This window comes from Eurosta solidaginis, chromosome 5, assembly GCF_040869045.1.
Source record: "Eurosta solidaginis isolate ZX-2024a chromosome 5, ASM4086904v1, whole genome shotgun sequence".
Taxonomy (NCBI): Eukaryota; Metazoa; Arthropoda; class Insecta; order Diptera; family Tephritidae; genus Eurosta; species Eurosta solidaginis.
Genome location: NC_090323.1, coordinates 169,129,416 through 169,156,015, shown reverse-complemented (window position 1 = coordinate 169,156,015; position 26,600 = coordinate 169,129,416). Strand labels below are relative to the sequence as shown.

At 35.3% G+C, this 26,600-nt stretch overlaps 4 protein-coding genes and 1 long non-coding RNA gene across 13 annotated transcripts in view; 2 read left to right on the top strand and 3 right to left on the bottom strand.

Annotated features, from left to right (window-relative positions):
• Positions 1 to 1,489: 1,489 nt before the first annotated feature.
• Positions 1,490 to 1,937, bottom strand: LOC137251969 (uncharacterized). Its single transcript, XR_010953412.1, has 2 exons — positions 1,808 to 1,937; positions 1,490 to 1,704 (listed from the first exon to the last, which is right to left on the bottom strand). It is a non-coding gene; the product is annotated as an uncharacterized lncRNA (long non-coding RNA).
• A 2,088-nt stretch (positions 1,938 to 4,025) lies between these two features.
• LOC137253996 (uncharacterized) lies at positions 4,026 to 5,138 on the bottom strand. The gene is made up of 3 exons (XM_067791648.1): positions 4,962 to 5,138; positions 4,707 to 4,884; positions 4,026 to 4,645 (listed from the first exon to the last, which is right to left on the bottom strand). Exons 1-3 carry the CDS (start codon positions 5,132 to 5,134, stop codon positions 4,403 to 4,405), a joined length of 594 nt encoding a protein of 197 aa, XP_067647749.1. The 5' UTR covers positions 5,135 to 5,138; the 3' UTR covers positions 4,026 to 4,402.
• Positions 5,139 to 7,339: 2,201 nt separating this feature from the next.
• On the top strand, positions 7,340 to 11,606 carry Mo25 (calcium binding protein Mo25). The gene has a single exon (XM_067756978.1). The coding sequence runs from the start codon at positions 7,789 to 7,791 to the stop codon at positions 8,809 to 8,811; it is 1,023 nt and encodes a 340-aa protein (XP_067613079.1). The 5' UTR covers positions 7,340 to 7,788; the 3' UTR covers positions 8,812 to 11,606.
• Positions 11,607 to 12,918: 1,312 nt separating this feature from the next.
• On the bottom strand, positions 12,919 to 14,230 carry Prosbeta6 (proteasome beta6 subunit). Its single transcript, XM_067790725.1, has 2 exons — positions 14,036 to 14,230; positions 12,919 to 13,970 (listed from the first exon to the last, which is right to left on the bottom strand). Exons 1-2 carry the CDS (start codon positions 14,116 to 14,118, stop codon positions 13,358 to 13,360), a joined length of 696 nt encoding a protein of 231 aa, XP_067646826.1. The 5' UTR covers positions 14,119 to 14,230; the 3' UTR covers positions 12,919 to 13,357.
• Positions 14,231 to 16,220: 1,990 nt separating this feature from the next.
• The window catches only part of LOC137233699 (parkin coregulated gene protein), a 69,620-nt gene continuing 59,240 nt past the window's right edge, over positions 16,221 to 26,600 (top strand). For 2 of the 9 annotated variants that reach the window (XM_067756974.1, XM_067756970.1), the window contains exon 1: positions 16,221 to 16,546. The gene's annotated coding sequence lies outside the window, so the exon portion shown is untranslated. Of the gene's footprint in view, positions 16,547 to 17,403; positions 17,840 to 21,178; positions 21,278 to 26,581 lie in introns of those variants that run through there. The other 7 variants (XM_067756968.1, XM_067756965.1, XM_067756976.1 and 4 more) reach the window with 6 other exon arrangements.

Genomic DNA, 26,600 nt, shown 5'->3' with positions numbered 1-26,600 from the left:
CGAAACCAGCATTTCGAGCGAGGGGGCTACGAATGGTCAGGAAAGCCGACTGTGAGCGACGGCAACTTTGCCAATACCACACCAACTGGCTACGCTACCCCAACTGTCAAACAGATGGATACAAAAACGAAAGAAGAGGAAGAAAGTTAATACTTGGACAACGAACGTGTCATACACCACGCCTTCAATACATTTATTTCATTTTATTAAACTTATATATATATTCATGTAAATTTCAAAACTTTAATTAATAAAATTAATTTTGGATATCGCACAAATAATTGTGTGCCTACAAGCTGTTGGATCCGTTCTTAGCTCCCCCAACGGGTTAGGGGGTCAGAATATACCCGCGGTAGGTATGCCTGTCGTAATAGGCGACTAAAATACCAGTTTCAAGGGGCTATGTAGCGCAACCCTTTCAGGTTGCCAGCGCAATATATTGCTTCTCCAAACCCAATTGTCAACCTCACCTATCCGCGGCGAATCCTGTTTCACTAACAGACGAAGCTCTGGCGAGGGGGTGGGGAGGGATGGATGGCCTGAAGGTTTAATGTGGCCATTTAAATCGTTCCCGAGATGGTCGGGCTATCACCTTAATGGTGCCGTGTTACCGGATCTGTATCCGGCAAAGGACAATCACATCGATAGCACTCCCCAAAGCCTTCGGAGAGAAACTTTATCGCTACAACAACAACATCCGTTCTTAGAACTTTGGTATCTATACTACGTCACGGATTCAAAGTTAACGTCTACAACAATATTTTTTATTAATTCCATTTGCTAAAGCCGTTCTAAAACTTTGGCCATCAGAGGACTGTCGCTATTCGAGCAAATCGTATCAAAATGGTATCCGGAGTTATCTCACTTATTTCTTTGTTTGAGGAAACACTCTGAGTGCATTTGGACATCCTTTTAAGGCAAAATACAAAAGATGAAGAGGTACAGGTAATTATTTGTAATGTAACTCAAATAATATGTGCATAGTGTCATAAAAATTCCACCAAAAACTATCGAAGATTTGATGAAGCTGTAGCATAAATTGTTTGGGGTTGTTCCAAGTCCTAAGCTTTTGTTTCCTTTAAACTAAATTAGATAAACTATAAATAAATCTAAAGTGAGCTTATCATTTTCCCTAAGTTACTTAGTATAATTTTGTGGTCTCTGATGTACCCAGCGTCACATTTTCTCAAAATCTGCATAAAATAAATTAATAAATCGCATGATTTAAGCTTATTCAATATTGTTTCGGAATTTTCATTTTAGGTGCGCACATTACGGAATTGTCTGAACAAGCACTTCATCCATTGTTCTGCTGAAATTTTTGACATTCTGCGCCACATCCGACTGTCAAATTAATAGAATTGTTATAAAGAGGAAAAGCATTAGCTCATTTAGTGGTTTCACAATGGGCCTGCTGGCCTACGTGTTCCCTTCTGCCGGCAGTAAGGCAGCCACCGTAACCTAACCTTTATTAAACTAAAAAAATGTGTTATAATGTCTGTAGCCCAAGTGGTTTTATTTTTAATTGCATTTATTTCACATTTACATATACATAAATTTCACCCATGTTTTCGTAATACATATCGTATAAATTTAAAAGAAATTTTTGGACAATAGTGATTCCTAGCTGCAACATAAAAATCCGCTTTCATATTCAATCGAACTCGAAGGGGTTACTTAATTTGGGCCGTCCTAAGGTTTTCGCTGAAAGATAAGAGTAGGTAAAATCTTTCGAATATATATAGATACATAGTTAAAAATTGTAAAGGTAAGAATATAACTATACTAAAGTTACAGAAATACTCACTTTCCTTGCGACATATTTCCAGTGTGACCAGCATTCAATCATAATAACCAAAGATGACATAATTACAATGCAGTCATTGAGGCAATTGTTGAGAGCATAGCACTTTCACTCAATGACAGACCGACCTTATAAAAACACACACCATTGTGAATTCATATTCCGATGAATTCACAATGTGTCAAATGATTGAAAAACGTTCACAATTAGAGTTGTGCGTTTCGTTCATTTCAGATTCGAATCTTTCGTTCTTTTTCTGATGAACGAACAAGTTGTTTTTTTATTCATCTGTTCTCTTTTTTCAAGCAAATTTGTTCACTGCTGCTTGCACCCGCGAAAAAAGCCAACAAGTATAGATGGGGGTGTGTATGCAGCAATGCTTTGTGTAGGAATAAATAAGTTAATATATACGTGTATAATTAACTTCAAAAAAAGTTACAAATTTCAGAAGATCCAGGAAATTGAAAGAGTACAGACACAAATGTAATAATTAGTGTCTTACAAAAGATGTTTTTCATAAATAGTCCATACATATATTGTTGTAGCGGGGCCACACACAAAGATGACCACACATATCTTTGTGTAAATGGCATCATCGACATTCGTGCTCATTGTGAATGTATGTATGAATTTACAATGTTCGCGAACGAGAAGAGAGAAAGAATAACATTAGATAAAATGAACTAAAAGAACAAATAGAACCGAAATCGAAGATCTAGTTCACTTGTTCAGTTGAGAGACCCGTTCAATTGAACAAGTTCAGAACGAAACGACCCAACTCTATTCACAATAGTAAACAGCCTCTATCACCTGTTAAATCGCTGTTTGATTGTAGGTTTAAGGGTAAAAAAATCGCTAAGCCCATCATTAAGGCCCCTATTATGAGCATCTTTCGATCTTCGACTGTGGTCGAAAGAGCTGATCGAACGAATTTTCATTCGGTATTATGACGCACGTTCGATGAAGGCAAGCATTATTGTGAATTTCGATAAATTCAAAAGTTCACAATAGCACATTTCCTTCAGCTGTCAAATAAAATAAAATAAATAGACAAAAGCAGAACTAGTTATTAAATGCAAATATTGAAAATATAAGTATGACTACGACGGAATTGTGGTTTGATGATTCGTCAGATGAAGAGAAAAGCTTACTGGAGCTAGCCAGAAGTAGAAGACGCGTGAGGGATGCTTCAAATACATTGAAAATGAATTCCACCACGTAAGTGTAGCTTTCTAAATAAGTTGTTAAATTGTTGAAATTATAAGTTTTGTTTATAGATTTATTCAAAACTTCAGACTGTCCAAAGAAGCGTTCATGGACTTGTTGTCCAGTACAGATGAACTGCTTCAGCAATGCACAAGAACCAAGCATATTCCTAATATTCTAAAATAGGCAACAGTTCTCCGATTTTGTGCTCGGGGATCCTACCAACTGAGCATTGGAAACGAAAATGCATTCGTACTTGCCCAGCCGAATGTGTCTGTGGTTCTAACAGAGGTGTTGAATGTCTTGGAAAATTTTATTTGTGAAAGATGGATAAAATTCAATTATGAGGAGGCTGAGCTACGTCAATCAAAGTTGAATTTCTATAATATTAGCAGAATTCCAGGGATTATTGGCTGTGTTGATGGCACAGACATTAAAATTGTTGCTCCCAAAAAAGAATTACAGAATTTATATTACAACAGAAAAGGATTCTACAGCATTAATGCTATGATTGTAAGTATACCATTTTGATATTAGTTTCAGGTTGTAAATACATAAGTTTACATCTTTATACAAATATTTTTTAGGTTTGTGACCATTCTATGACTATCCGATACATAAATGCAAAATATCCGGGAGCAACACATAATTCTTGTGTGTTCAATATGTCGGCCTTGAAATCACATTTGGAACAGGCAAGAGCCCTTCACTACACATCAGAAAAAGCAATACAAATTATAAACGTGTGTGCGGCTTTGCACAATACAAATTTCTGTAGAAGAGCTATCTAATGAAGATGACGACCATGATATCCCATTCGCCGAAATTGAATACACAACCAACTCGGAAGCAGAAGAAATCAGAAACTAAATATTGCGAGTTTTGTAGATAATTCATTTTATTGAAACAAAAAATTCATATACATGTATATATATAAAAAAAATATTTGGTAAATTCATTATGGTTCTTAAAAGCTAAAGATTTTCAGTTTTCATAATACAGTCTTAAATTTTATTATAAATTTGGTATAAAAAATATCACTTCAGTTTCATATGTATGTTTAAAAAAAAAAATCAGGTATTGTTCAGCACTTAAAGCATACATTTGTGATGGCCTTATTTTTTCATTTGGCTTTTATACAACTCCAGCTTTTCCTGTTTCAATTTAAAACAATCACGTTTATAATAGTACTCCAAGCTAAACGTTCTCTTCGCATACTTTTCTGTCTCAAGAGCACTTTTTTTGATCTCTTCCAATGTTTTCAGCATCTCTTCTTAAACATTTTTTTGATTTGCTGTCTGCTCTTGCAATAGTTTGAGCCTATCGTTTTTGCTGCACTTTTTCGATTTGCTTTTCGTGGCCTCTCCTCATCAGGTGCACCACTTTGTCCACTTACTTCCAAATTCTCATCCGATTCCAAGTTATCACTATATAACATTCTTCATTCGCATTAGTACTAAGGCCATGCTCTTGTCCAGGTGGATCTACACTGGTCTGAAGACTTAACAAACCCGTTATAGACTCTTCTGAATGCGTAAAGATATTTAACCTGTTTGGTCCACCACCAGTTGCACGGTATTCCGCTATCTTCTCCGACATTTTTGTTTTTGTTTTTGACTTCATGTCAGCCCACACCTGAGACGACAAAAATATAGTTGTATTATACAGAATTGACTTCTGTGGTTCTTTAGTTCACCTTAATCCACTTTTTCGTCGTTCTTACTGGTGGTCCTAAACAGTTCAGCTCCACTGTTATATTATCCCACTTTTTTGTCACCTGAACCTTTCTGCAAGTTAATTTTGCTATATGGGAATTTTTTTCCATAATTGAAACCAGTCTTTCAAGCTGTTGTTTTGTACTCACGACCTTGGACCTATATAAAATTAATTCAAATAGTTTAAAATTACTACTAGGTAGTAAAAAATTAGAACATAAATACAAAAAACTTACATTTTAAACAATTTTTTTTCTATTCGATACAGCGTCGACAACAAATTTCTATTCGCTACAAAATTCGGTACACAACGAAAATTTCGACAGAGATGAGGTGTCATAATACCAACTTCTAATTCGATTTTCGATGTTCGATAGCCAACGAAGATCGAAGATCGAAAGATGCTCATAATAGGGGCCTAAATCTTATTCGGTACTCGCCATCGTAAACGCGTAGAGGTCCATAAATCTTTCGAAGAACTTTTCTCTCGAACAGAGCCGCTTCAACTGATGTCATGGTCCTGCCCCTGTACCATATAGAAGGACCGGTACGATAGTGCATAGCAACAAATTAAAGGGGGAGGCCCAAATATCGATGAGCTTTGCAACAGAATAAACGGCTACCTCCCTGATCTCTCCAGTTTTATCGCCTCGCTAAACCTGGCATTATCACCGACTAAATCCTCCGCGACATTATTTACAACATGGACGTCCCAAATGTCGACCATTTTGATCATCCACGTCGATGGCACTACGCTACCGACTGTCCTACACCCCAAAATCTTGGGCTACAGGCCTGTCCCCAGAACACCATCTACATAATGAGGCGAGAATACTCCCCATCAGGGAGAGAAATGAGATGCTAACCAAACAGTTCCTGTTGAATACCCAAAAACCTGGGCATCCCAACAGACATCTGATTGATGAGCCAACACCGCCTAGGGACTTAAGGAGTCATCCCTGCAAGCATTTTGAGGAAATACGGCACCTGAGAACTCAGCCGTATGAAGCAAAAAAACACAAGCAGGTCCTTGGTGAACTCCACAAACAGGCGTCGGACCTTTATGCCAGAAATTGCCCGGTGAATCCAGTACTCAAAGAACAGTACCCAAAACTTGTGGAACAGGAACGCATATTCTCAGGGAAACGCGAGTCACTCTGGCTCAACTTCGTTCTGGATACTGTTACAGGTTAAACTCTTACATATCCAGAATCAACCCCGACATAGAAAATGTATGCCCTGCTTGCAACGTTTCCCCACTTGACACCAATCATCTCTTCAATTGTAATGTGGAACCAACGCCTCTAACACCCCTTTCATTATGGTCCACCCCTGTTGAAACACCAAGTTTCCTTGGACTCCCGCATGGCGGAACGATACAAGGTGGCAGCATGGGACAGCTGATCATACCCTTTTTTTATTTGATTTGATACATCAACTTTCGGCGCAGTACGATTTTGACATTTGTCCATCGAATTTACAAAAACAAAATACATGGAATTTTTATTTATGTTTGTAGGTATGTCACCATGCTGCCACCTTGTATCGTTCCATCATGGACTCCCGTTAGAGGATATTGATGACAATTTGTGATCGGTCGCAGCTATTAGGTGGGGCGGAGCACTGCTACAACAACAACAACAACAACCGGTACGATAAGTGACTTGTAGAGCATGATTTTCGTTTGCCGAGAGAGGACTTTACTTTTCAACTGCCTGCCGAGTCCAAGTGATACTTCACTGGATTTCAAAGCTGATGTTGTTGTTAGTGTTAATGTGGTTCCCAAATAAACGAAGTGTTTACTATTTCGAAACTATGACTGTCAACAGTAGCGTGGTTGATAAGGTGCATATGCGCTAAATCTTTGCTCGATGACAGCACGTACTTCGTTTTGTCCTCATTCACAATCGTTTTGCCTTATGAAAATTTCAAATGCTCAACTGCACAATCTAACTTAAAAATGGTGTTCCACATATTCTATGTACATAATATCTCATTTACACTGGCCCAAAAAGAGTAGTTTCAAGTTTTAAATTGACCTCATTCTTATTTACGTTGAATGGGAGTTGTGAATTGCCTAAGTTGAACACCCTTCCTTGAAACAACTAAAGCGTTTGTGTAAATCTGTCTAAACTGTCTATATTTGTAAACATAAGTTTTAAATTTTAACGTGGCTGTAATGTTGATGATTTTCTTGTTCACATACGCTTATGCCTGTTTTGATTTTTTGTGAATATCCGATAGAAGCAACAATTTCAATTTTCGTAAAGCTTCCTTAAATAGAGGTAGAGAGCGGCCGCCACTCCGTTGGAAGACCCAGGTGGAAAACGATTTAAACTCCCTTGGGGTGGCCAATTGGCGCCGGTTGGCAGAGAGGAGCGACTGGCGCGCCTTGTTGGACGGCCATAACCGTTTTAGCGGTTAAGCGCCATTTAAGTAAAGTAAGTAAGGTTCTTAAATATGTGAGTTGTTTTATAAAAACAAAGGTACCGATATTTAAAATTGTCTTACTTCCGCTAAATCAAATCAATGCATTTTATTTTATTTTTACTTCCGTTTCTTTAATGAGTCATTTTCGGAAAAGGCAACACACATTTTGACATTTAATTAACCCACCTGGTTGACAACACTCTTTTGCGAGACGGCTAAAAAGAAAAGTCAAAGAAAAAAGTTTCAAAAGAAAACTTTCCTTTTATTCATCTTTTATTCAACTACACCCAGGAACGATAAAAGTAGAAAAATTAAAAGGATAAAATATTGTTAAAACTTTTGAACAAGAACAGCGTAAAACACATCGAGCGCAGAACACTGGCAACAGCGGCAAAGTAAAACCGCAGTGCTAATTCATAATCAAATAAATTTTGCTAGGAAGGCAGAGCAGACGCAATCAAGTAATACCACAATATCAAAAAAAAAAAAAACATCAGCAGCCGCAAGCCGTAACATTGACAGAGTTAGGTGTGACGACGGTAAGGTACGACACAGCAAAAGTAGGTGTGTGTGCTGTGCAAAGCTCTAGCTCATCAACATCATCAGTAATTTGTCATCAAAAGTGCCAACGTAATGCCCTTGTTTGGTAAATCACAAAAGACACCCGCCGAATTGGTGCGGTCTCTTAAGGAAGCAATTAATGCGCTTGAAACGGGTGGTGATCGTAAAGCAGAAAAAGCACAAGAGGATGTTAGTAAAAATCTTGTCTCAATCAAAAATATGCTCTACGGCAGTAGTGATTCTGAACCGCCGGCTGATTATGTTGTAGCCCAACTGTCGCAGGAACTCTACAACAGTAATTTATTGTTATTACTAATACAGAATTTGCAGCGCATCGATTTTGAGGGGAAAAAACATGTTGCACTCATATTCAATAACGTACTGCGACGACAAATTGGCACACGTTCACCCACAGTTGAGTACATTTGTACTAAACCCGAAATACTATTCACATTAATGGCTGGCTATGAGGATGCACATCCAGAAATTGCACTCAATTCTGGTACAATGTTACGTGAATGTGCACGCTATGAAGCATTAGCTAAAATAATGTTACACTCTGATGAATTTTTCAAGTTCTTCCGCTACGTAGAAGTGTCCACGTTCGACATTGCGTCCGATGCATTCTCCACATTTAAGGAGTTACTAACACGTCACAAGCTGTTATGTGCCGAATTTCTTGAGGCCAATTATGATAAATTCTTTACACAACATTACCAACGTTTATTGAATTCAGAAAATTATGTAACTAGACGGCAAAGTTTAAAGTTATTGGGTGAATTATTGTTGGATCGACATAATTTTACAGTGATGACACGTTACATATCAGAGCCCGAAAATTTGAAGCTGATGATGAATATGCTAAAAGAAAAGTCACGTAATATACAATTTGAGGCCTTCCACGTTTTCAAAGTGTTTGTGGCCAATCCGAATAAACCCAAACCCATATTAGATATATTACTACGTAACCAATCAAAATTGGTTGACTTTTTAACCAATTTTCATACGGATCGTTCAGAAGATGAACAATTTAATGATGAAAAAGCGTATCTGATTAAACAGATAAAAGAACTGAAGCCGCTGCCTGAGGCTTAGTAGTAGTAGCAGCTAAAGCAACAACAGTATACAGAAGTCAACAATAGAATAGTAGCAGCAGTATACGAACAACAGTCGACAAGCATATATGCATATACAGCACCAACAAGAAAAACACTACAAAATGAAAGTACAGCTAGTATAGCACATTTTCAGCCAATAAACCAAACTTCAATATCAATCCCGAAATTATACTATGTCACTATTTTACTGGTGCTATCAATTCTAACTCATCTGCCAATAAATAAGCGTGGTACGTATGCGAAAGAGAAAAGGACGTAACACAGCCCTCAGCAGGTCGTGACAGGCGGTTTGATTAAATTTAATATCGCAAAACCCTCTGCTTAGACTTTGACCGAGTGCACTGGTTTATAAACAGTCAGTTTAAGTTTTTAAGGTGTCAAATATTGTGTAGTGGAATAGGAGCAAGACGGGCAGTACCCACATGCACTAAAAATTTCAATCTTTCGTTTTCCTTAATCTTAAATAAATTAGATTAGTTGAGCTGAAAGGCCGCGGTTAATGAATAAAACTTCCTTTTGGTTTGTTTTATATTCGTAAATTTTAATTTTGGCCGATATTTCGAATTCAATCTGAAGTCATCATCAGGGACATATGGACATGTATGATTGACTGTCCATATGTCCCTGATGGCCTTCAGATTAAAGTCGAAATATCGACCAGAATTTAAATTTATGAATATAAAACAAACCAAAAGGAAGTTTTATTCATTAACCGCTCCTTTCAGCTCAACTAATCTAATTAATTGCAACATTCAAGGCTACTAAATTTAAAAAAAATTTAATCTTAAATGTTATATGGTGGTACGATCAACATTGAAAAAACCTAGCTTTATCTCATTCTTATTACAAAGAAATGATTCCAGTATCTGAAGTTGTAGTCATCCGAGCGCTTCCGGCGAAATTCTTCAAAATTATCTTTGGGAATAATATTTCTGTTTAAGAACCAACAATCGAAAATTATTAGTTTTCTCATGTCCAAACATTTTTTTAGTTTAGGTGAGGGCTTGGTTCATTAAAATGTATAATTTTTTTAGCTCCACATTCTTATTACTTCTAAGTATTATCGAGTTGTATTTATAATCAATTTATGATCGCCTTACATTTGTTTGAAATTTCCAGAAATCACTTTACAAGCGCACTAGGGAGACATTTTTTAGTGTTCACTCGAGTGACTAATTTTCGAATATTCTCTAAATGGCTGAAATGTTAAGTTTTAGTCCTCTTCGAGAAGTTCTTATATCCAATTTGTGATCACTGTTTATTTTGTTATACTTTTAATAAATCACTTTGCAAGCCCTGTGTGAGTCATTTTCGTGTCTTTTCATTTGCGAAAATTACAAATTATTAGTCTCCTTATAGTCGTATTTTTTAATGTAAATTATATTGTATTTTCGATAAATCACTCTGTAAGCGCACGAGCAATTCATTTTCGAGTCTTCTTTTAATCACAGAAATGATTAATAAATTTTCAGTCAGTAAAAGAGTTTTTCGACCACTCTGTAAGGTAATATTGATAAAAAAAATTATCTTTCAAAGGCTTCAAGGATTGTATGTTATTATGGTTTCTGATTTTCGCGCTTCTAGCTTTGAAACTTCGATATAAATTAATAAATAATTTAAAGTGTGGTTTTTTTTGAAGCACACAAATGTAAGATACCGATATGAACCTTTTTATTTGTACTTCTACTAAAAATTCCTAAAGGTTAATTAAAAAGCTTACCTTATTGCTAAATAAACTAGCCATCCTGCTCGGACTGCTGCTAGTCTTGACCATGTCTTTATCGCCATTATCTATCTTTATCAAAATCAGTTCAAAAAATATTCAAAATGCGCCGTAAAACTTGCTGACTGTAAAATTGTGGTCTTGATTGAAGTAAATAATTAAAAAAATAAAAAGGAATTAAAAAACAAGACAAAAACAAGCTAAATATGAAAAAAATTAAAAATCTAACTATTGCATAGAATATTAAAAACACAATACGACTTATATACATACATATGTACATCCATTCAATTACATATCCTGCACTTATATCTAAGAAGCGCGCATTCAGAAAAAAACATAAAGCGTAAAAACTATCAAATTTAGCGATTTTTGGATTAGCGCTATGTACTAGATATCGGTGTGCGATATGTATTTGAAAGCAACTAGAAATGCTGATACGGCTTACCGTTTTATACTTTTGTTTCTCTTCTTTATTGTTATTTTGTATAGTTTTGGTCATTATACTATGTTTAGGAATGCAATTCAAATACACATAATAAAAAGCTAGTTATAAACGAAGCAAAAACAAATGGATATATTTAATTACTTTCTTTGAACAAACAAACAAACAAACAAAAAAGATGATGAACAGCAGCTGTAAGTGGTATTGAAAGCGTGATCGCTAAGACATGATTGCAACATGTCGATGCCTCCTAATAACATAATCAACTATACATACATATATACATACATACAACACGTACATACAATAATATAATATTAAATTATAATAATAAAACAAAATATTCTCTCAAACACGACAAGACACACACAATAAACGCGTGCAAATATACAACCTACATACATATAAATACTTTAGCATACACACAACTACGTAAACATATAAGTATATTAAAGATAGTATATTATGAATTACATGCATATACTATTTCTATAATAACAATAAACCATAAAAAATATTTATATGATTATGCCTAAAATTTGTTTGAAAAGTTAATAAAAAAAAAAAAAACAATAAATTATGCGGTTAGCAAAAAACCCTAAAATTGTGAGTTAATTATTTTATGTGTATGTATGTGTGTTTTAATAAAAATCATATGTATGTACGAATTGTTTAATTAGTTGATGTAATGGGCCTTATGTATAAAAAACGAACATTTGCTTAGACTAATTTTTCTGAGAAAAAGGTGGATCTAGCAAGAGACCGTCGCTAATCCAAGTTAATGTTGAATTGGATCTGGGAACAAAAATTTGTATGAAAACACTAGAGACCGCAGAACTCTAAACGTCATTATAAAAAAACAATAGAGCTGTACAGTCCAAGGCGGATGTAAAATAACTAAGCTGCAATTGATAAAGATTTCTGCGCTACTTATGTACAAGGAATATTCCGATAAAGTTTCGTTGGTTTTTGAAGCTTGGAATCCAAGACCAAGAGCAAATAACGTATTATTTTGTATAGTTTTGTATATGTAGGTATTACAATGAAAAAATACATTTTTTTAGAATATTCCCAACATAAGCTTTAAATTTAGTACAATGTTTTACAACTCCCAGTCTAATGTAAAAACACATGTACTGGAGATGTCGCGATCTTATATATCCGGCTTCGGTACATATTATTTTCAACTTGCAAGTAGGAAAAGCTCTTCCGCTAATCGCGGACAAAGTGACCAAAATGGCCTACTATTCAAGCGCAATATTAAGGTTTATAGCTTCTCATCTCTCCAACCCAATCGTCAACCTCACACGAGACATACACATATTTAGCAAGCCAAGCTCTGACGAACACAAGTTTTCTACGATAGAGAAGTGGCCTGGACCAGTAGATAGGCGACCGTTGACCGATAATGGATCTATAATGTATACAAATTGGATTGTCTTTATAATGGATAAAAATTATGTTATAATTTCATATATCAAGATCTGTTTCGTATAACTGTTTATAATAATCCAAACATTTCGCAGTTATGTGCATAGTATCAAAATTAAATGAAAAAGATGAAATCGACAAATTTTCGACTCTATTACGATCGATACTCGCAATAGCGGTGATTATTTCCGAGATAATTATGTTCCCGAACGTACCGGATTATCAATACTGATAACATTCTTCAAAACTTTTTTCGGTGAATGCTTCTACCGCTAACACAACAACACCAACAGCTGTCATAAAAGGGTCATGGGTTAAAGGAGTCAATAACATCATTGGTAAAAACGAACAGTTAACGAAAGTTCGAATATAAAATCAGAAGTGGCATACAAATTCTTTTGATCCCTGAAGATAATATTAAAAAGGAACTTAACAATATAAACGTTATTGTACTGAAATTCTTAGATTAACAATGAATAAGCCAATTTGTTTCCAAAAAACAACATTTTTTATTCAGGTGTGAGTGATAAGAGAAAATAATTTCACAGTTGCATTTCAAGGGCGTTCCTAATAATAAAGCGCTCTATAACCCGTTTTGCAAATGTATCTTTTGTTTTTTCTTTCTAATATCTCTATTATTATCCATGCAAGAGTTATTAACGAATATTACGAATATTAGAATATGGTAAGGTTATTTGCAAGAATACATTAGACCTTGAAATAGCACATTTACACGACAATTTTCAGAGTTTCATAAATCATATCTTCTTTACAACCGACTAACATCATTTTTCCACATAAAAGCTTGGCAATAACTTATTCTTTCGTATTAAGTATTTAAGGTGTTATTTATTACAAATCATTAAAAAAAAGTTCTCACCAAAAACCTTTACAAGGCCATTACATATTAAAACAACTGAATATTTAATCTTTACGCAATTCCACCTGCTCATCCACAACACCATCTTTGGTAATAACTGTCAAAATCACCGAATCTCCCGTATAAATATCGCGTTCTGCTGCTGAAATGAAAGCATCTTTCGCCACCTCCTTGGCTTTTGCTAGCGATACTTTTGGTTTATTTTTTACATCCTTATCTTTACCACCAATTTGATTATCCAATACTGGTTGTAATAATGTACCAGCTGACCCGCCAGCACGATAGGTGGTGCGTTCACAATGTCCAATTGGATCGTATGAATAGACAACGCCTTTACCTTCGACATCCAAACCAGCTAGTACATTGGAAACATAATATGGGAAAAAGCGTTTGTTGTACATCAAAATGGACAACATTTGTGCAACAGCTTCTGTAGACATCGTTTTCAAATGCAAATGCTCGTACATTTGCATACGTGCATTTACCAAACTGGTAAGCGCCAAGGTGTCACACCAACATCCCGTTGAGCCGAGCACAGTTTTCTCAGATAGCTTGAAGAGTTTGTTTTGCTTGCGCGTATGTATAGTATAGCCACTGCTTAATCGGGTGTCTGCGGCAATTACTACATAATCCTCACCGGCAATCGCAACAATGGATCTTAAAAGGATGGATGTGTGAACACATTGAAAATTTGGTGCTTCTTATATACTTGTATAACTTACCCGCCGTTTGACTCGTAGGGCGAAAAATCTTGATGCTGTGCTCCGGGTACTTTATATTCTGGGAATGATTGAATTTTATGCATAGTTACTCAAAATTCCGGATATTTTCTGATAAATTTATAGTATATTCCAAGTGATTTGCAGAAATTCTTCCTTGCGTTGTATACTGAATGACAGTTGACTTTGCGTTTGACAGCTCGGTAAGTGCTGCCAAATTAATAGTGCAGAGTTGTATTAGTCGACGTTAGTTGCCACATTCAGAAAACATTATAAGGCATCGAGTCTCGAATTCCTTTCGCAATCTGGGTTTTGAAAACGACCATCCGGTGATCCCTGTTTCAACTAGGCTGATACCTGTGAATTTTACTTTTAAAATCCCCAACGTGCACTATCCCATAATTACGTTGACTTCCGTCTAACTACACCAGTTGTGCACGCGAGAGCTTCGGAAAACTATTCAAGCTAAGCACGTAGTTAATCAGTTTTACCCATTGTAAAGGTTTACAAGATATGTTTGTTTCATTCTCTTTCTAACGCACTGCCGTTTGACACTGACCGAAGTGTCAAAACTTCCGGGGCTGCTACCATCGGGATCGATGCATGGATGTATTTATTAGCGAAAAAAGAAGTGAAATTTCAAATGTGATGCTGTGATGGTAATTTTTTTTAGCAGATTTAGTATGAAATATGTGGGGCATTAGACCTATTGAAAATTTTACAAAAGTCGAAGAATGGAATATCCAAAGAAGCGTAGTTATATCAACACTAAGAATACAAACACGGAAGTAAAAAGTTTTTCCATCCGTTCAAAAGTTATCCGTGGAAAACAGCACTACAGCTACTCCCCACACTACGGCAAAGCAGATCCTACACCATAGTGTACAAGGGCAAGTGCATTGTAAATTTTACCAAGTAGCGCAACTAACAGCTGATCGGTGAAAATTCGCACATTCACACGCACAGTTCACGACTCAGTTTCAAAACAAAACTTTAGATTATTTAATTCAAATTTTAAAGTGGGATAATCCTTACAAATTTATGTATACAGAATATATATGGCGTTTTTGTTGTTATTAAAACAATAGTTTTATTTATATTAAAGCTTTTACCATTTTTTTTTTTAACTTTGAAAAATCTCCGAACACCATTCCTTCATTATATGACATTCGACTGCCTAGTCCACTGCCTTCCACTCTATTCGCATCATAACCTCTACTTAAGCTGCCAAACTATATAGTAAACAATGGGCAAGTGTGTTGACTTCTTTCTGACAGGCACTCGCTTAAGTGAACATAACGGGAAAATCTGGCTTGCCATGGTTGTTTCGGTTGAAAACGGTCTATTAGGGTTCTGTGCAGAGACGTAAAAGATTGAAACAGGGTTTACGTAGTCACAACAGTGTTGCTCCTGTTCCACAACATTTTAATTTTATATCATAGCGAAAATTGTTCAGTTCAGTTATTGATTTTCTTTAAAAATTTCGGGAAATTTTTTAAATAGCACCCCCCGAGTTCGGGGTTAAACTTGGTATCAAATGAAAGAGGGAGTTCTCCCGATCACAAATATATATAACTTAAAGTGCGCAGACTTATAGTTTACGAGTTATTTGATGTTAAAGTTTGCAAATTTAGCAAATTTCTATAGCACTTTCACTTACAATTTACACATCTTTCAAAACCTTTATGCACATAAATAACTATATAAATTGGCAACGATACACTTAAATTTCATTTTAGTATATTTCACATATAATTCTTGCATTGGTTTTACTTAATATAAAAGTTTTTATTAAATCAATCGCGCTTTTGTAGCAACATTCACATTTATGTATATATATATTTTATTGATGACATTACAAAGCTGTGCTGCCACATCTAAAAATAACTTATAAAAGAATCGAAAAATAACTTATAAAAATATCTTTCATCTGATGTATATATATCTTTAACTTTTCTAGTCTTTATTTACCAAAAATTTGAAAAAGCTTTTTTTTGCATTCGTGAACGAGCTGATATTACCTTATAACTCTTATGTTTATTGTTATGTTAGCCGATCCAATACCGGCTGCGCCATGCACAGTAATGCTGCGTAGAACACCTTTCCGCGTAGGGGCCTTCGGCCGCGCTTATTTAAAATAACCCTGGGCTACGCCATGCCAAGTCCGGGTGTGTGGTATAACCGTGGCTACCGCCACGGTGATGTCCTTCCGCATAGTAGTAAAAATATATATTTTCCTTTTTCTTTATTAACTGAAAGGTGGCACGTTAATATTTATATTTGTTTTTTCTTTGTTGATGTGGCAGCACAGCTTTGTAATGTCATCGATAAAATATATACATACATAAATGTGAATGTTGCTACAAAAGCGCGATTTATTTAATAAAAACATTTAAATTAAGTAAAAACAATGCAAGAATTATATGTGAAATATACTAAAATGAAATTTAAGTGTATCCTTGCCAATTTATATATATATTTATGAGCATAAAGGTTTTGAAAGATGTGTAAATTGTAAGTGAGAGTGCTATAGAAATTTGCTAAATTTGCAAACTTTAACATCAAATAACTCGTAAACTATAAGTCTGCGCACTTTAAGTTATATATATTTGTGATCGGGAGAACTCCCTCTTTCATTTGATACCAAGTTTAACCCCGAACTCGGGGGGTGCTAAACTAAATCGCTGCCAAAATTTTATTTAATACATGAGGTTACTCCTAAGAGTAAAAAGCATAGAAAACTTAGAGTTTTTCAAACTCAACAACAAAGTATTTCGGTAAAATATTTTCTAGGATTTCTGTATGCAAGTTCATTATATTTTTGTAATACAAGAACCTGTAAAAAGCCGAGAAAACGTAGAGTTTTTCAAATTATTGTGAAAAACTTTTTAATTTGAATTTCTGTGCCCAAGTTCACTAGAATCTGGAGGTCAATTCCTTAACTATGAAAAACTGAAAAATGTGCACTTATTGAAAACTCATTTGCACACACAATTTACATTTTGAATTTAGTTGTGTTTTTATGCACAAAATTTTGAAACTAAAAACAAAATGTTCATTTGTCAGAAAAAATAAAGAAAAAACGGCCTAATGTCAAAAAACCCTATCGAAATACAAGCTGGTTTGTTTTTAATGAACTACGTTGTATTTTTTTTGTATTTCGCTAGTTTTTTTAAATATAGTTCACACACTTACACCTGTACTGAAACCTTATTGGCTCCCTCGACTAAAATATAAGAGAAAATACAAGAAAAATACATACAAAATAAAGTAGTGTCATATAGGAGTTTGATTTGTTTGCACTTACAGCACCATTTTATTTGCAGGAGACTTTCACAGCTACAAAAATTAAGGCGGATTTACACAGACGCTTTGGTTGTGTTGCATTCATTAATTCATCTGTCGGGCGAAGTATCGAAACATTTACACAAATGCTTTCGTTGCGTGCCTACGCTTTGACAACGCCATACGAAAAACAATGAAACGCCGTACGTTATCTTTGCATTGAAGGGGCCAAAGCGTTTATATAATTTAGGCCCTATGCATTTGTGCAAACAGCCTTAGAAGTGAAAAGTTTCCATGTTACACGTGTGGCGCTTTATATTTTGACCCTAATTTAAATAAATTTTGCTTTCCGTATGTTTTCGCATTGTTGCAGGCTACAAATCTTCTAGTATTCTTATTTCCGCAGAAATATATGCAACTATTTCATCTGTAAATACTACAAAGTTTTATTAAACTATCAAATGCAACTCAGCTTGAAGTACTCTTACGTACCAAAAATGCAACTCTAGAGATATGCATCAGGTGAGCGAGGCTGTTTGTAGTTTTGACGTTTATCGCTTAGTTGACACACTTGTATAGGTACACTATGTACTACACTATTTTGTACCAAACTAGTACAACGCCGCCGAATAGCCTATAAAAAAGCGGATTGAGCAAGTATTATGGCCAGGAGAGCGAGCTGTGAACGAACTGCTGATATGTACATTAGAGGTTTACGCCGATCACTTTATCGGCGGCGGCGGCGGCGTAGGCTCTATTATATACCGGCGGCGGCGCGCCGGCGTACGCCGGTGTTCTTACCTTAAAAGCTTGATTTTTCTATTTAAAAAAATAATATTTAGGAAAGGTTTTGTTTATATGTATTTAAGGAAATCAACGTGTTGGCCATTTCTGAAAAATCCGGGGAATTGGTACTGCTGCGTCTGCTGAAAAGAAATAGAGATACATAAAATAGTCACACTTTTGCCTGTATATCTCGTGCAAAGCGTAGTTTCAATTAGGTATAACTCCTAAAAATCGTCGCGAACACAATTTCTTTAAATCATTTCTCGCTCCTTGGCGGTCACGCATAAAGGCGACTTAGGGTTGCTATGAATGGTCTATTAATACTCATGACTATCGTGGCACAGGGCGTCTCCAGTTTTTTCAGCTGTTTTTAAGAGCTAAAATTTCCGATGTGAGAACAGTAGGAATCGCTACCACGCCTCCTGAGCCTCACACCATATGCCAGTACAGAAGCTATAGGACTGCGACTTCGAACTCATACGTTCGTCGACGTCACTTTCCTAGAAGCTCTAGGTGTAGCTCCGAAGACTTTCCAACGGATGCTTTTGTCGCGCTATGCTGCCGAGCTACACTTTAAAACGTTAGGGAGTGACTATTCGGCCAAAGATGCCGCCCTCGAAATCATAAGCAGTCTAAGTGGATGTCATTGCGTCATGGGTGAAAATCCGTATAATCCTCGGCGCATCTACATAATTAAAATTTTACAAGGACCCTGGATAAAATTTTTAAAATGTAGACCAAAGATTGCAGACGTTTGTGTTCACAACATTGATTTCAATAGTCTTCGTTAAATCAAATTTAGAATGAAAGTCGACGGATTTTAAGTTGAAAGTTGTTAACTACAGTTTTCCGACCTTACGATATAGGAGCTCATTATGGATGACCGCGTAGCTTCAGTTTTCAGACAAGTTCGACTGTCCACTACGTTAGGGTAGTATCACACGGTCATTAGTTCCACTGTCTTGGGAAAGCTTTTGCTTCACCACTTTGAGTGTTCTTGCGAAAGACAAATCCTCACCTGGTAGATATATGTGCCTACGTATTCACAATTGTAAAAGGAGCCGTAACGTGTAGGTGATATTTAAACTTGGTTGATAGGCTATATTCGCTCCAAGGGACTAGTTTTGGATAGGGCCGCCAACTTTAGGAAATGTTAAACCGGGAGACCTGGGTGTTGAAGGATTAAGTGTGAAAATCAAAATTAACATTTCAGACGCTATTGTATAGTTTCGCAAATAAACAACAGATGTTTGAATGCAAGACTTAGTGATTTTTTCAAACTCTTCTCATAAGTACATATATCCTCGACTTAAGTATGAGGTAAGAATAATTTCAAAGGAGTGTTTATGCCCCCAGAACCTACTAAAGGATTTTGCATCACTGATTTCTTCTTGAGGACAATTTAAAAACATGTTCGCCTTGGGTAATTTTATTTGAATTGATTGTTCATTATTAATTTTTTCAAAAATGCAAAGTGAGCATATAAATTTATTATATAACTTTTCTTTTAGTATTTTGTTTTAATAACTTGCTGAATTGGGTGATGGAAAGTCCGTGTTAAGCTGACATCGAAAGCGCCTGTTATTTTAAATAACTTTTGAATAGTTATGAATAGTTAAATTTCGCAATTAGTTTCTTATAACTGGCAGTGGTGCGCATCCGTTGATACCACTTTCTACCATATCCGACCAATTTTCAACATGAACAATAAATGGCCTAAACAGTCTTAAACGAATAGAAAATATAGTAACGCGCCGGACGCCGCGCCGCCAAGCCGATATTTTTGACATTCGGCGGCGGCGTGCGAAAAACAAATCGGCGGCGTATATCTCTAATGTACATATCTTACTTGTAAAGGGCCAATTAAACTTCCTTAAACCTAACGCCATAGTCGTAACCATATTTTTAATTATCCACATCAAATAGGCATCAGTTATTGGTGCATTAACCCAAAAATCGTGAAAATTTCATAAAAATGAAGAAAACGTAGAAAATTGCAAACACATGCCACAAAAAATAAGTCACTTAGTCAAAACGTATCCAAACCAATAAATAAAATCTACAAAAAGTGAATAAATTCTCAAACTCAAATATTTTTAGGTTATGGATTAGGCGAAAAATCAAAAACCAATAGTTTGCTATGATATGGTTACGGCTTTAGCGTTATGGTATGCCACCATTAATCGATTACATAGATTTCCATAAGGGTGGTTCGATCAGCTATTTTATCTGGTTATGGATAAGTCATCATTAATTGGCCCTTAAACCTTTACAATGGTAGGGCCGTTCCATTGGTTTATCGAGCTCTGGCTCTGGCTAAAATCTCATTAGTTACGTTCCATTGAGACTTGAGCGAGATACGGATAGAAATTTAACATGCAAATGCAACAACAACGTTGTGATCCTCATATTTATCTGGTTCAATTTCTGATCCGTATAGCAGTTCTGTTCGTTTCGTTTTCTGTAGTAGATTTTTTGACAGCTAACCACTTTTGAGTTGGTAGCACTCATGGCTCAAATATATGGTTGGCTCATCTCTACAGCATGTAGGTGTTAGACGAATGGAATGGAGTGAAAACATAAGATTTAGCAGCATTTGTATGTAGTAAGAAAATGTTGTAAATTCGTTGGTTTAATTTTAAGTTTGCCATCTCCTTCTGACAATCCTTACTCCAGTGAAATGAAAAAAAATAAAATCAGCTGGTGAGATGAGCGAACCATATAGTTGAGCCATTGTAGCCTGAACTAAATATGTGTACATTTGTGTATACATACAAGATTTCGCCATATTTAAAAGCAAAAACAATGACAGAGTAAACAACTTGAAGATGATGTAAGGAAAATAAATAGTTTGCTTACATGCAAAACTATTTAAATGTTAATAATTCTATCAGTATCTTAAAATTTTGTGTACGTTTCTACTTATTTTCAACAAAACAGATGTGTTTTATTAGTGCTGCCAGATCTCATAAAGTTGATCCAGACCGTTCCAATGAGATTTGAGCCAGAGCTCGATAAACCAATGGAACGGCCCTATTGGAACGATCTGGGTCAACTTTATGAGAGCTGGCAGCACTAATATAAAACATCTGTTTTGTAGAAAATAAGAAGAAACGTACACAATAACAATTATAAGATACTGATAGAATTATTAACATTTAAATAATTTCGCACGTAAGCAAACTATTTATTTTCCTTACATCATCTTCAAGTTGTTTACTCTTTCAGTGGTTTTGCTCTTAAATATGGCGAGATCTTTTATGTATACACAAATGTACACGTATTTAGTTCAGTGCTACAATGGCTGAACTATATGGTTGGCTCATCTCACCAGCTGATTTTTTTTTTCATTTCACTGGAGTAGGGATTGTCAGGAGATGGCAAACTTAAAAAGAAACCAACGAATTTACATTTTCTTACTACTTACAAATGCTGCTAAGTTTTATGTTTTCATTCCATTCCATTCGTCTAACACCAACACGTTAATTTTGGCAATGTGAAGAAAGGTATGTTATTGCTGTACAGATGAGCCAACCATATAGTTGAGCCATGAGTGCTACCAACTCAAAAGTGGTTATCTGTCAAAAATCTACTACAGAAAACGAAACGAACAGAACTGCTATACGGATCAGAAATTGAACCAGATAAATATCAGGATCATAGTGTACAAGTACAAGTGTGTTGACTTCTTTCTGACAGGCACTAGCTTAAGTGAGCATAACGGGAAAATCTGGGTTGCCATTGTTGTTTCGGTTGAAAACGGTCAATTAGGGTTCTGTGCAGAGACGTAAAAGATTGAAACAGGGTTTATGTATTCACAAAAGTGTTGCTCCTGTTCCACAGCATTTTAATTTTCTATCATGACGAAAAGTGTTCAGTTCATAGTTATTGATTTTCATTAAAATTTAATTGATTACGGAGGGTTACTTCTTTAAATTTAAAAAGCAAAGAAAATGTAGAGTTTTTCAAATTATTGTGAAAAACTTTTTAATTCGAATTAATGTACCCAAGTTCACTATATTTGTGTAACACAAGAATCTGGAGGTCAATTCCTTAAGTATGAAAAACTGAAAAATGTATACTTATTGAAAACTCATTTGCACACACAATTTACACTTTGAATTTAGTTGTGTTTTTATGCAAAAAATTTTGAAACTAAAAACTAAATTTTCATTTGTAAAAATAATAAAGAAAAAACGGGTTAATGTCAAAAAACCCTATCGAAATACAAACTGGCTTGCTTGTTTTTAATAAACTACGTTGTATTTTTCTTGTATTTCGTTAGTTTTTTAAATATAGTTCACACACTTACATCAGTACTGAAACCTTATTGGCTTTCTCGACAAAAAATATAAGAGAGAATACATAAAAAATAAAGTAGTGTCAGAAAGTATATTTATTGAAATAGGCGATGCTCGGACTAAGTGTTTTGTGGCTTGTGTATACAACCCCAATAGGTCAAATGACTTAACATGCTTATTTATTAAACTCTCTGAATATGCAATAAATTATGAACATGTCATCATCTGCGGTGACTTTAATATTGATATCCTTAATAATGATTCCCGCAGTAAAAACCTTTTAAGTAACTTTCAGGCAAATGATCTGTGCATTGTGAACACATTCGCGACCCGTTTTTCTCCAAATAGCAAGGCAAGTTTACTCGATTTAATATGTGTTAACGATGCCAATAACATAAATCATATTGACCAATTCCCCATGGATGTTATTTCTGACCACGAAATGTTATTTTTATCGTATGATCTGAAATTCAACGTAAAAGAGCCCGACTTTGAATTGACCTATAGGAACTATAATGCTGTAAACCTAGATAAGCTAAGTAATGAGGCTGCTTTTCTTGACTGGAATGGATGCTTTTCCTTCTCTAAGTTAGACGAAAAGTTGGAATATTTTAATAGCCTTGTCAATCACCTTTTTAATAGATATGTTCCTCTAAAAACCGTTAAAATCCAAGGTCATAAAAAACCATGGTTCTCAAATGAAATTCTGAAGCTTTTAAGAAAACGTGAGAAAGCTTACAGAGAATGGAAGCAATTTCCATATGAAAACAAATGGGAAGCCTATCGTCTTTTGCGCAATCAAGCTACCTTATGTATCCGGAATGCTAAGGTGGCATATTTGAATAATAAATTTAATGCAAATTTGCCTCCAAAAATGCTATGGAAGAATCTTCGTACTGTTGGAGTAGCCAAAAAAGATAATATTCAATGCAAATTTGACCCTAATGTCATGAACTCACACTTCCTGAATGGTAATATAAGCGATAACAGTGTAAATTATAATGATGATCATAACACCAGTTATGAACACCGTAAGATGGGTAGTATAGGCAGAAGAACAAATATTGATATTGATGTCTTTGACTTCTCAGTTGTAACCGAAAGTGATGTCTTGGATGCTATATTTGACGTTAAGTCTAACGCCGTTGGAGTTGATGGCATCAGTATACGATTTATTAAACTTATACTTCCATTTGTTATAGCTTCACTAACACATATTTTTAACTTTTCAATAATGTCCGGTGGGTTTCCAAGTCAATGGAAAATAGCTAATGTTATCCCTATTCCTAAAGTTAAGTCTCCAAGTTCTTCCAAAGAATTTAGACCAATTAGCCTGTTGCCAGCCTTGTCTAAGGTTTATGAGAAGCTATTAGCTAAGCAAATAATTGATCATATATATAAGAATGACTTACTATCTGAGGACCAGTCGGGATTCAGGAGAGGACATGGTTGCGCTACTGCCATGCTTAAGATTCTTGAAGACATACGCCCTGCTTATGACCGTAATGAGCTTACAGTACTTGTACTTTTAGATTTCTCACGAGCTTTTGACACAGTCGACTTCAGAATACTTCTTCATAAGCTGGAAATAAACTATAACTTCAGCTCTTATGCTATAAAGCTAATCCAAAACTACCTCACAGCTCGATTTCAGCAAGTTCAATGCGGTGATAATGTCTCAAACTTAAAGCTTATAACATCTGGTGTCCCACAAGGATCTATTTTGGGTCCAATACTGTTTACACTTTTTATTAACGACATAGTTCCTTGTTGCCAAAATGCCAAAATACATCTCTACGCGGACGACACACAAATATACTTGTCACGCCCTATTGGGCTTACCGAAGACTTGTTCGTCAGGCTAAATGAAGACTTATCACGCATAGGAAATTGGGCTCACAGAAATAAGTTATATATGAATACAACGAAATCTAAGGCGTTAGCAATATCAAGCGCAACATGTGACTTGAACAACCTTCCTGAAGTTATACTTAATGAAGACAAAATATTATTCCATGACGTGATCACCAATTTAGGCTTCAGAATTAATTCTAAATTAACTTGTGTGGACCATGTTAACCTTATGGTCGGTAAAATATATAATACCCTTCGAAATTTGTACAGAACCGCCTATTTACTACCACGTGAAACAAAAATGAAGCTGGTCAAATCTCTTATAATTCCTCAAATTTCTTATGGGGAACTTATATACGGTAATCTTGATTCGTCTTCAAATAATAAATTGCAGCTTGCTTTAAACAATGCTGCCCGTTTCGTTTTTTCTAAAAAGAAATTTGATCATATCTCTTTATATGCCGTACAAATTCTCGGAAGTAATGTTAATAACTTCTTAAAACTTAGAAATCTATGCTTCTTGCATAAGCTACTTCATTCCAAAAATCCCTCTTACTTATTTGAAAAACTAAATTTGTGTCAGTCCACTCGGACCCTAAATCTATTGGTCCCTAAGTTTAAATACACAACATCCTCAAAACTGTTCTTTGTCAGTACAATCTGTCTATGGAACTCACTTCCCTCCAAAACAAAAACTATTAAAAAAGCAGGATGTTTCAAACTAGCAGCATTTTCTTTTCTTAACTCTTAAGTTACTCTAAATCTTTAATGTTTTAAGTGAATGTTTGATAATATATACTAGTGAAAATTTGTATGTATTTAACTTTTCTATATATGCTTTGTTATATCTTTAGATGAACAAGTAAATTTCTTTTTGTAACATTTAGGTATGTATAATTACTTAATCGGATTGATGTACTGCCTAAAAGACGTAAGTCTTCCTGGTACAAACACTTAATAAATAAATAAAAAAAATAAATAAATAAATATAGGAGTTTGATTTGTTTGCACTTACAGCACCATTTTATTTGCAGGAGACTTTCACAGCTTTAAAAATTAAGGCGGATTTACACAGACGCTTTGGTCGTGTTGCATTCATTAATTCATCTGTCGGGCGGAGTATCGAAAAATTTACATAAATGCTTTGGTTGCGTGCCAACGCTTTGACAACGCCATACGAAAAACAATGAAACGCCATACGTTATCTTTGCTTTGAAGCGATCAAAGCGTTTATATAATTTTGTCCTTATGCATTTGTGTAAACAGCCTTAGAAGGGAAATTTTTCCATGTTACACGTGTGGCGCTTTATATTTTAACTCTAATTTAAATACATTTTGCTTTCCGTATGTTTCCGCATTGTTGCAGGCTACAAATCTTCTAGTATTCTTATTTCCGCGTAAATATATGCAACTATTTCATCTGTAAATACTACAAAGTTTTATTAAACTATCAAATGCAACTCAGCTTGAAGTACTCTTACGTAACAAAAATGCAACTCTAGACCTGGGATTTGTATCAGGCATGGCGCAACGATACAAGGTGGCAGCATGGGACAGCTGATTTTAAGCTTTTTTTATTTGATTTGAAACATCAAATTACGGCGCAGTACGATTTTGACATTTGTCCATCGAATTTACAAAAACAAAGTACATGAAATTTTTATTTATGTTAGTAGGTATGTCACCATGCTGCCACCTTGTATCGTTCCGCTATGGTATCAGGCATGGCGCAACGATACAAGGTGGCAGCATGGAACAGCTGATTATAAACTATTTTTATTTGATTTGATACATCAACTTCCGGTGGAGTACGATTTTGACATTTGTCCATCGAATTTACAAAATCAAAGTACATGGAATTTTTATTTATGTTTGTAGGTATGTCACCATGCTGCCACCTTGTATCATTGCGCTATGGTGTTAGGTGAGCGAGGCTGTTTGTAGTTTTGACGTTTATCGCTTAGTTGACACGCCATCAGTGGTTGACACACTTGTATAGGTACACTATGATCAGGATCACAACCATTGTTTACTATATAGTTTGGCAGCTTAAATAGAGGTTATGTTGCGAATAGAGTGGAAGGCAGTGGACTAGGCAGTCGAATGTCATATAATGAAGGAATGGTGTTCGGAGTTTTTTCAAAGTTAAAAAAAAAAATGATAAAAGCTTTAATATAAATAAAACTATTGTTTTAATAACAACAAAAAAGCCTTATATATTCTGTATACATAAATTCGTAAGGATTATCTCACTTTAAAATTTGAGTTAAATTATCTAAAGTTTTTTTTGAAACTGAGTCGAGAACTGTGCGTGTGAATGTGCGAATTTTCACCGATCAGCT